The 11412-nt window shown below is 47.7% G+C and overlaps 1 protein-coding gene across 1 annotated transcript; it reads left to right on the top strand.

The window, feature by feature from the left end:
* Positions 1–6793: 6793 nt before the first annotated feature.
* Positions 6794–7693, top strand: LOC142072693 (olfactory receptor 52N4-like). Its single transcript, XM_075130401.1, has one exon. The coding sequence runs from the start codon at positions 6794–6796 to the stop codon at positions 7691–7693; it is 900 nt and encodes a 299-aa protein (XP_074986502.1).
* The last annotated feature ends 3719 nt before the right edge of the window (positions 7694–11412 follow it).

Here is an 11412-nt window from a genome sequence, read left to right as displayed (position 1 = left end):
CCTAAACCTCTGCCACTGCAACTTGAGACCATTATTCCTTGTTCTGTCATCTGCTACCATTGAGAACAGTCTAGAGCCATCCTCTTTGGAACCCCCTTTCAGGTAGTTGAAAGCAGCTATCAAATCCCCCCTCATTCTTCTCTTCTGCAGACTAAACAATCCTCGTTCCCTCAGCCTTTCCTCATGAATCATGTGTTCCTGTCCCCTAATCATTTTTGTTGCCCTCCACTGGACTCTTTCCAATTTGTCCACATCCTTATAGAATCATAGAATCATATATAGAATATCAGGGTTGGAAGGGACCTCAGGAGGTCATCAAGTCCAACCCCCTGCTCAAAGCAGAACCAACTAAATCATCCCAGCCAGGGCTTTGTCAATCCTGACCTTCTTGCAGTGTGGGGCCCAAAACTGGACACAGTACTCCAGATGAGGCCTCACCAATGCCAAATAGAGGGGAAGGAGCATGTCCCTCAATCTCGTGGCAAAAGAAAGGTAAAAATCATCTCTGTAAAATCAGGATGGAAAATACTTTACAGGGTACTCAGATTCAAGAACACAGAGAATTTCCCTCTGGACAAAACTTTAAAGTTACAAAAAAGCAAGCCAGGAATACACCTTCCCTCTCAGCACAGAGCAACACAAGCCAAAGCAAAGATATGCTAACACATTCCCTTGCTAGTACTTACTAATTTTAATGGAGTTGGAGAGCCTGTTTCTTTTGATCTGTCTCCGTCAAGCACACAGAACAGTCAGAGCCAGAACAGAAAAACAAAAGCCTTCTCCCCACTCCCAGATTTGAAAGTATCTTGTCCCCTTATTCGTCCTTTTGATCAGGTACCAGCCACGTTACCTGAGCTTCTTAACTGTTTAAAGGTAAAATGATTTTGTGCCTCTGTCCAGGAGGGATTTCATAGTACTGTATACAGGAAGGTTGTCACTCTTCCCTTTAAATTTATGACACTCTGTGTTTGAAACAAGGATTTTCCAGAGCCTTTCCACTGCTTGTCGCATTCTCAGGGATTCAGCGCAGGGCTCGTCAGTCAGGAGGAGAAGCTGCTCAGAGTCTATGACGATGGGCAGCAGCATGGAAATGCTGGTAGATAAATGAGTATGTTTAACCTTTGGCTCTATCTTTTCTCTCTGGTGTTACTGTAATGTTGGACAACTGTATCAAGTCTGCAAGACTCTGTGTGCCCTGAGAATCTGAGCCTTTGTTATCAGCAAATAATTTCTTCACTCCCAGCGGAGGCTCCCAGGCTGATGATCTCCAGGGTCTATTTTCTGCACTTCCTGCTGCTCATGGAGCCGAGGGAATTGTCTGGGAGTCCTGGCCAACCTGAGAGTCTGCAGGAACTGTACAGGGGAATCATAAAGATCACTGTCCGGAATGCCGAGTGTCAGACATGTGAGATTCATACGCTGATTCTCAGGGCTCTGGCTTCCTGTCGCTGTTGCTTTTCTCTCTCTGTTGAGCAGAATTCCGGTGAGTTACTTGTTTCTGTATTTAAGTTAGTGCTAAGGGCTCAAGAAGGGTTCAAGGGTCCATAACAAAAATCATCTGGGCAGGAATTCACCAGTACAGCAACTTGACATTTTTAGTATTGTCAAAAGCACCAAGGGATTTACCTGGTAAAATTGGATCTCAAATATTATTGGAAAAAGTTTAGAGAAATATTCATTTTTATGATCATAGAATCATAGAATATTAGGGTGGAAGAAGAGACCTCAGGAGGGCATCTAGTCCAATCCCCTCCTTAAAACACGACCAACACCAATTAAATCATCCCAGCCAGGGCTTTGTCAAGCCAGGCCTTAAAAACCTCTAAGAATAGAGATTCCACCACCTCCCTAGGTAACCCATTCCAGTGCTTCACCACCCTCCTTGTGAAATAGTGTTTCCTACTATCCAACCTAGACCTCCCTCACTGCAACTTGAGACCATTGCTCCTTGTTCTGTCATCTGCCACCACTGAGAACAGCCAAGCTCCAGCCTCTTTGGAACCCCCCTTCAGGTAGCTGAAGGATGCTATCAATGTCCCCTCACTCTTTTCTTCTCCAGATAAAATAAGCCCCGTTCCCTCAGCCTCTCCTTGTAAGTCTTGTGCCCCAGGCCCCTAATCATTTTTGATGCCCTCCGCTGGACTCTCTCCAATTTGTCCACATCCCTTCTGTAGTGGGGGGACCAAAACTGGACGCAATACTCCAGGTGTGGCCTCCGCAGTGGCGAATAGAGGGGAATAATCACTTCCCTCCATCTGCTGGCAATGCTCTTACTAATACAGCCCAATATGCTGTTGGCCTTCTTGGCAACAAGGGCACACTGCTGACTCATATCCAGCTTCTCGTCCACTGCAATCCCCAGGTCATTTTCTGCAGAACTGCTGCTTAGCCAGTTGGTCCCCAGCCTGTAGCGGTTCATGGCATTCTTCCATCCTTTGTGCAGGACTCTGCAGTTCTCCTTGTTGAACCTCGTCAGATTTCTTTTGGCCTAATTCTCCAATTTGTCTAGGTCATTCTGGACCCTATCCCTACCCTCCACTGTATCTACCTCTACCCCCAGTTTAGTGTCATCTGCGAACTTGCTGAGGGTGCAATCCACACCATCCTCCAGATAGTTAATAAAGATGTTGAACAAAACCAGCCCCAGGACTGATCCCTGGAGCACTTCGCTTGATACCGACTTCCAACTAGACATCGAGCCATTGATCACTACCCATTGAGCCCAACAATCTAGCCAGCTTTCTATCCACCTTATAGTCCATTCATCCAATCCATACTTTTTTAAATTTAAAACAAGAATACTGTGGCAGACCATATCAAAATCTTTGCTAAAATCAAGATATGTCACATCCCAAGATATATCACTTTTCCCATATCCACAGAGCCAGTTATCTTTTCATAGAAGGCAATCAGGTTGGTCAGGCATGACTTTGCCCTTGGTGAATCAGTTAATTCTCTCAAACCGTGTCCTTTTGTCTGTCTGAGTAGCTTTCTTTTTTGGGCAATGTGGTTTTTCCTCTGGTTCACTCAAGTTTTCTAATTCAGCAACTTTACTTCCTTGTTAAGAAGTGCAGCTAAAGCCTCTTCAGGGGGTATTTCGTTGTGACGCCTACCAAAGGATTCACAAGAAAGGGATGCACAGGGTTTCACTCACATTCTGCCTCTCTGGATCACTGACACTGGGTTCCCTCTGAGCAAAATCCCTGCCTTGTTTTGAAATCACTGTCCTTCATGCCCAGTGTCAGAGCTGCATGTTAACTAGGGGTTTCCTTCAGACTCTTTCAGCATCCAAACAGAATTACCCTCTCTGTAGCAGGACCTGAGGGCTTGAATTTAAGAGGTGGGAGCCAAGAGTTAAACACTGAGGGTGAATCTGATCCCACTGAGATCAATGGCAGAACTCCCAACAGGTCCAGGAGTTCAACCTAAATCCTCATGTAGGGACTTAAATTAATTGCTTGATTTATACAAACCATGAGTCTCCCGTGATGGGTGAATGCATTTGGACCAAAGAATAACTGACAAGATCGTTACTAAAATCTCAAACTCACAGGCTTAAAGGTTCAGAACAATGAATAGAACAACTTTTTCAGGGAGTCTGGCTTAGAGGAAACTATATGGTGTTGGAAATCTCACTGGGGCAGGTCCAGGAACACACAGTGTGTGTGTCGTGGGGTTGGGGGAGTGTGGGACATGCAGGAGCTACTGGCAGCTGCCTGAAACAGTGGGCCACTGGGACACAGATGTTAAACCCAGGATGCTCTGGGACCATTTGCTAGCCAGCTCTGTTAGTCATTAATGGCGAGGGTTGTAAATACATTCCTCAATGCAGAGATTTTATGGGCTCAAGTCATTATTTTTCTCACCTAAAACATTCCTCTGTACATTGTAACAGGATCCCTGATCCTCGTGAAATACACACCTAGTGTAATATTTCGAAGGTGCAGTAATCACATGAGAACTTCTCCTCAGAGGGCTCAACCCAACATGACCCATTGGAGTGCTACCCATTGCCTTGCACTTGTGGGTTCGATTAAAACATCTCTCTCCATCATGCTGTCATCCTGACCTTACCTCTGGGTTTGGTCAGTGTGTTCCTGTTATCTCTGGGGAATAGGCTGGCATTGAGTTGTTCTGGTATCACCACCTTTCTGGAATGTGGTTGTGTGAGTGCTTTGTGCCTTGTATCTCTTAGGCATATGTGATTTTCCAATATCACCACTATGCTTGCCAAAATCTGTGAGGAGGGCCCTGCCTTTTGCTCAGAACCAGACTTTCCATTATATCAGCAAAGTTTTGACCGGTTTAGTTCAGGCTGATACAAGGGCTTATATTTCAATCACCCTTCCTACTATGGTAGGTACTTACAGACTTTTATCAAGTCACCCCTTCACCATCTTTCTTAAAATATATAGACTGAGATCTTTGAGTCTATCACTATAAGTTTGTTTGAGGACTGGAACACATGAGTTATGAGGAGAGGCTGAGGGAACTGGGGATATTTAGTGTGCGGAAGAGAAGAATGAGGGGGGATTTGATAGCTGCTTTCAATTACCTGAAAGGGGGTTCCAAAGAGGATGGCTCTAGACTGTTCTCAGTGGTAGCAGGTGACAGAACAAGGAGTAATGGTCTCAAGTTGCAGTGGGGGAGATTTAGGTTGGATATTAGGAAAAACTTTTTCACTAGGAGGGTGGTGAAACACTGGAATGCGTTACCTAGGGAGTTGGTGGAATCTGCTTCCTTAGAAGTTTTTTAAGGTCAGGCTTGACAAAGCCCTGGCTGGGATGATTTAATTGGGGATCGGTCCTGCTTTGAGCAGGGGGTTGGACTAGATGACCTCCTGAGGTCCCTTCCAACCCTGATATTCTATGATTCTAAGGCAGGTTTTCTAATCTTTTAATAATTCTTGTGGCTCTTCTCTGAACCCTCCTCAGTGTTTCAACATCCATATTTAATTTTGGACACCAGAACTGGACACAGGGTTCCAGCAGCAGTCGCACCAATGCCAAATACAGAGGTAAAATAACTTCTCTACCTCTCCTTGAGATTTCCCTGGTTATCATCCCAGGATCACATTGGCTATTTTGGCCACATGGTCACACTGTGACCTCATGTTTTAGCTAATTATCGCTTCAGGCCCCCAAATCTAGTTAAGAGACTTTACATATCCCACTACAGTCCCCATCATGTAAGCATCACCTGCATTCTTTGTTCCTAGACGTAGATATCTACAGAACTATATTAGAACACATATTGATTGCTTTGACCCAGTTTACTAACCAATCCAATTTGCTCTGAATCAGTGGCCTGTCCTCTTCATTATTTACCATTCCCCAAATTTTGTGTCATCTGCAGTCTTCGATATTCAGGCATGAGAATAGTTAGTAGCTGAGTTGCTCACATGTATCTCTGCTTACACTTGTCATTTAACACCTGAAACTTATGTCTCAGACAAGAAAGTGTCTCAGCAAAAGGAACAAGTGAAGTAACAAAGGTGCCGGCCTGTAGTCCTAAATACCAAGGCCCTTGTGCCCTTCATGCCCATTCTGTTGAGCACAGAGTCATAGCCCAGTGTGATAACATCTGTTTCTATAGGAGAAACTTGGCTCCTTTCCTACATAGGAACTGCATCATGGATCAGACCTATAGTCCATCTAGTTCAGTGTCCTCTCTCTGGCAGTGACAGCCCCAGGTGCTGCAGAAAAAAGATGTAAGAAACCCACCAGTAGGTGGATGGGGTGGGGATGATTGAACAGCATGAGGGTTTCACCCTAATAACTTACAGCTTGCTATTGGCTTGTGCCCTGAAACATGTGGGCATAAAGGTTTTCCAGAACATTTATTTAGCTGTACCCATTGTAACTAAATACTTTTACTGTCCATGTAAATGCCCAAACCCTTCCTGATCCTTGCTTAGCTTATGGCCTCAACTACCACTTGTGGCTATGAGTTCCTCGGTCTCATGAGGCACTGAGTGAAGAAAGCATTCTTTTTGTTTAATCTGTTTTGAATTTGCCACATTTCAGATTAATTGAACATTATCTTGATCTCATTTTATGAGACAGGGAGAACACAGTCTCCATCTACTCTCTACCAGTCAGTATTTTATGGACTTTCCTCGTGTCCACTCTTATTCATCGTCTTTGTAAGGTAACAATCCCAGTCTTTTCAAACTCTCTCTGTGTGAGAGTTTTCCCAGGCCCTTAATCACTCTTACTGCCCTTGCCCAAATCCCTCTAGTTCTGAAATATCTTGTGTGAGAAGGGTGCCCAGTACTACATAGAGGAGTCCAGAGGACCATGAAATATTGATATGACTGATCTCCCGACATTGTATTTTCTATAGGATTCCCGATCCCACTCCTTCTGGATCTCAATGTTTTGCTTAGTTTCTATCCATGCTTGCACTGTGAGCAGGGTTTCCCAGAGCTGTGTACCATGATGCCCAGGACCCTTTTCTGAGTTCATACACTTAAATTAGAAACTTGTTAGGTGTTTGAGGAGTTCCACTATTCCCTACATTGGGCATACACATCGCAGTTTATTGACCTCGAAATTCATCTGCCATCATGTTGCCCATTCACCTGGCAGGGTTAGTTCACTCTGAGGACTTCTCTGGGCTAGACTATGACCTAAATAATCTGGCGCCATCTGTAAATGTGGCCACATCACCACTCAGCCTCCTTTCTCTTATTTACTGTACTGGTATCTAATGTGTAAACCCCCATCTTTGTTTCCCTCCCTTCACAGGCACCTTTAGCATTTCTGTGTCTGATTGACTCATCCACCACCATATGGCAGCTTCCAACCTCACTCCCTCTGGCCTTTCAACATTTATCCTAACAGGCATTCCTGGGCTGGAAGCTGCCCACATCTGGATTTCCATCCCTTTTTCTACATTCTATATTATCAGCCTGTTGGGAAATTTCATGGTTCTGTTTGTTGTAAGCAAAGAACAGACCCTGCACAAGCCGATGTTCCTGCTGCTGTGCATGCTGGTGCTCACAGACATCAGCTTGTCTACCTCCGTCATGACGAAGGCACTGTGTATATTTTGGTTCAATTTGAAAGACATTACTGTGGATGGCTGCCTCACTCAGATGTTCTTCATTCACGCAGTTTCTGTTATGCAGTCAACCATCCCTGTGACAATGGCCTTCGATCGCTATGTCACCATATGTAACCCCCTGAGATACCCCACCATCCTCACGAACCCACAAGTAGCTAAGCTAGGGCTTCTGGGTTTGATAAGAGCTGTTCTCTTCATGCTGCCCCTGCCCCTGCTCCTAAGCAGGCAGCCATTCTGTGTGAACCGCATTATCCCCCACATGTACTGTGAGCACATGGCTGTGGCGAAGATGTCTTGTGGGGACATCACAGTCAACAGAGCATATGGCTTGGTGATGGCATTTGTAGTCTTAGGGTTAGACCTGATGCTCGTAGCCCTGTCCTACAGTCTGATCATTGAGGCCGTCCTCAGAATCTCCTCCAAGACAGCCCACCAGAAAGCCCTCAACACCTGCACAGCCCACATTTGTGTCATGCTGATGTCTTGTACTCTCTTCTTCTTTTCCACTCTGACACACCAGTTTGGTCAGGGCATCGCTCCACACATTCACATCATCTTGGCCAACCTCTACTTCCTTGTCCCCCCACCATGTTCAACCCTATCATTTATGGGGTCAAAACCATAGAGCTTCGTGACAAAGTGGGCAAATACACCTGCAGAATATGCTTGCCTGGAGGCCTCTGACTTTAAACCTGCATGACAAGAGCGGGAAAGGATATCTCCTTCTTAATCAGGGGTGTTCTGTCCCAGCGTAGATAAGCTCAGCATTGTGGAAGTTCAAGTCTGAGAAGCTCAGACATCTTATCACTCCATCACCAAGCAATACGCTCTCCTTTCCTCTCTGATCATCACCTGATCTCTTTCAGCGTCACCCTGAGAAACTGGAAAGGATCCGGAGGCGGGAGACAAACATGACCAAAGGGATGGAATGCAAGGCAGATGAGCTGAGGCTGAAGAAACTGGGGACTGCAAACAGGGGAGTTTGAGAGGGACTTGGTAAGAGAATCGCTACGGTGAGGAAGGGCCGCATCGCCAGTGCGAACGCTGCTCCTCTCTCCTCCACCCGCGCCTGTATCCAGACAGACAACCTAACCACGGACGCCTCTACCCGGTGATAGCTGCCAAAATCCTAACAGCCTGTTCCCCCCTCACCCAACGAGCGGGTCGTGGCCTGCCCTCCCAGGACGCCTGTCCCATCCACCCCCTCCTCTGTCCCCTGACTGCCCCCGGAGCTGGGCAGGAGGGTCTCGTGGGCCACCGTAGTGGGTGCCCTCCCCGCCCCGAAGAGCCAGAGGTACCTGCCGGGGGTGAGGTGGGGAGTCTCCTGGGAAGCATCCGGCAGGGCCCTCTGGCTCCTAGGGGTGGGGTAGCATAGGTAGGGGGGGGAATAGGGGGAGCAGCCGCTCCCCCCACTGATCACATCAAAAGTGGCGCCTTAGGCACTGACCCCGTGGGTACTCTGGGGCTGGAGCACCCACGGGGAAAAGTTGGTGGGTGCAGAGCAACCACCAGCAGCTCCCCGCCCAATGCCTGGCCCCTGCTTACCTCTGCTCCACCTCTGCCTCCTCCCCTGAACGTCCCCCACCCCAGCTTCCTGCGAATCAGCTGTTCGCATGGAAAGCCTGGGAGGGCCGAGAAGCAAGCAGCGACTTCGCGCTCAGGCCCAGGGAGGTGGAGGAGAGCTGGGGTGGGGAGCGGTTCCCCTGTGCCCCCCGCCCCGGGTTACCTGCTGCAGCACGGGCAGCCCTCCTGGGGCCCCTCCCCAGCTCACCTCCGTTCCGTCTCCCTGGGCCTGAGCCTGAAGCCGCCTCTTGCTTCTCAGCCCTCCCAGCTTCTCACGCAAACAGCTGAATCGCGGGAAGCTGGGGGTGGGGGGCAGAGAAGCAGAGCAGGGCAGAGCGTAACTCAGGGGCAGAGGTGAGCTGGGGCCCGGCGGGGAGCTGCTGGTGGGGGCTCTGCACCCACCATATTTTCCCCGTGGGTTCTCCAGCCCCAGAGCACCCATGGAGTCGGTGCCTAAGGCACCACTTTTGGCCAGTTGTTAAATTTAGAAGCCTTTTTAGAACCGGTTGTCCCGCGCAGAACAACCGGTTCTAAGAAGGATTCTAAATTTAACAACCGGTTCCAGCGAATTGGTGTGAACCGGCTCCAGCTCACCACTGCCTCTACCCATATTCTGGTGTGGATTTGCAGAGATAGTGGCCTGCATTTTCCACTCTCAGGAAGCAAGGCTGGGGGGACCATCCAGTGCAAAAGGTACCTGCTGGTGGAATCTCGCAGGCAGTATCAGGGAGAGCTACAGAAAGAGGTGGCTAGGCTGAGGATCACGCATGCCCATGAGGAATTCCTCAAGAGTATTCACATGTAGCCATCCAAGGCTGAGGAAGCCATCCAGCTACAGAGGATTGCTGTCACACCACTGGGAGAGGGAGGAACTGAGGAACTGTCCTACATTGAGGTGTCATTAGAAGACGTTTTGGAACAAATGGATAAATTAAACAGTAATAAATCACCAGGACCAGATGATATACTAGTGTAGTAGGAAAAGAGCTAGAGACATAAGCCCTTGTATCAGAGGCCTGGAATGGGGCAGGACCTTCCCACAGAATTTGGCAAGAACAGGGCTCATATTGCAGAAATGCACATTCCTAAGGAGAGCTAAGTACAGAGTACCCTCACAAACACATTCTGATACTCAGTGATACCAGAATATCCCAATATCAAGGATGGACAAAAACATTCTCCAAGGATAACAGGAACAAACTGCCTCCTGCTAAAAGATAAGGTCAGGATGACAGGACATACATTGCTTGTATCAGGGTGTAAAGATGTATCTCAGAGGGAGTATCTTTGGCCAGTCCAGGGGGCAGTGGAAAGTCCCAACCCATGACTGAACTGCATCCATTGTCATGAGCATACAAGCCTTAGTGTTCTTGTAGAGTCTGCCAAGTGCAATTACCAAGCTTTGTCAACAACAAACCTGGCTGAATGCCTGTGTACCTTAATAGATCTTCTGGTCATTGGACAGTTTCCTGCCAAAATCTGTGCAGAGCTGGGGCAGCACACACGGAGAACACACATGTACAGCCAAATATCAGAGAACAGCTGGGGACACTGCTGTTCAACATATTCATAACTGATCTGGAGAAAAACCTGTCCTGTGCCTGGGGTAACTGCTGTTCTCTGAGATGTCCCTTCCATTGTCGGTATGTGTGCACCCGCATGCAAAGCTGTCAGAGATTTCTGCCCTAGGGTGGGCTGGGGCACCCTCTGGAGTGGCATTCCCATGTGGTGGTATATTAGGCACCGACAGCCCTGCGCCCGCTCAGCTCCTTCCTTCCTGCGACTCTGACAGAGGGGTAGGAGGGTGGTAAATGGAAAATACTTTGAAGAACAATAGTTCCAAAAAAAAAAAAAAAAGGGGTAGGTCACTGTTTTTTTCTTCTTTGAGTGCTTGCTTATGTTGATTCCATTATAGATGACTCACAGGCAGTGTCCCTGGAGGTGGGCTCAGAGTTTACAGCTTAGTGGTTTGCAGTACTGCCCTGCCAAACCCAGCATTGTCCTGGGCCTGCTGGGTCCGCGCACAGTGGGGCATAACGGTATGGACAGACAACCAGGTGACTGCTCTGCAGACATCCTGAATAGGCACATGGGTCAGAAAAGCTGCCAAGGAGGCCTGCACCCTGCTAGAGTGGGCAGTGACAATCGCTGGAGGAGGCATCTGCACTTGGTCATAGCAGAAGCGAATGCAGGCCATGATTCAAGAAGAAATTATTTGGGGGCTCTTTTTCATGTGACTGTTTCTCAATAGATCCTACTTGTATGTTATCATCCTCTGTCTTCTCCTCCTTACTAGGATGTAGAGAATCTCCATTATTAGCTGTATGGTCGTATCACTATTACTATTTTACATACAATAGCCCCAAGGCCTCACTCTGTGAAATGTCTGAAAAGTCCTGGAAAGACAGAGCTCTGGCCTGGGCCCCAACAAAGGGCAAAACGGAGGTGCAGGACAAGGGGGAGCACAAGAGAATTATACATAATATTCCCTCAGAATCTCCCATCTGGTACAGTTGCCCAGTACAGCATCCACCTGAAAGAGAAAGTGGATGGTCTAAGTACTATGAAAAATAACCAAGTTCTGTTATAAGAATGGGAGATCTGCCTCACCAGTTCAAAGTCTATGCTGTGGGTCTCATTCCCTGGGGTGCATCTCCATGTCTCTCCAAAACTTTAACAGGTTTTCCTTTTGCTGGTGAGGAGTAAACCATGAAGCAAGACATTTGGGCTCCCTCCACAGTAGCTCTGCCTAAGCTGCCAAAGGCGAATTGCCAGTGGGGG

This window comes from Caretta caretta, chromosome 1, assembly GCF_965140235.1.
Source record: "Caretta caretta isolate rCarCar2 chromosome 1, rCarCar1.hap1, whole genome shotgun sequence".
Lineage (NCBI taxonomy): Eukaryota > Metazoa > Chordata > Testudines > Cheloniidae > Caretta > Caretta caretta.
The sequence above is the reverse complement of the archived record's forward strand: the minus strand, read 5'-3'. Positions and strand labels throughout refer to the sequence as shown.

Excerpts from the sequence above, each read along its gene's own strand:
- LOC142072693 (XM_075130401.1), top strand. The coding sequence starts at position 6,794 with ATGGCAGCTTCCAACCTCACTCCCTCTGGCCTTTCAACATTTATCCTA.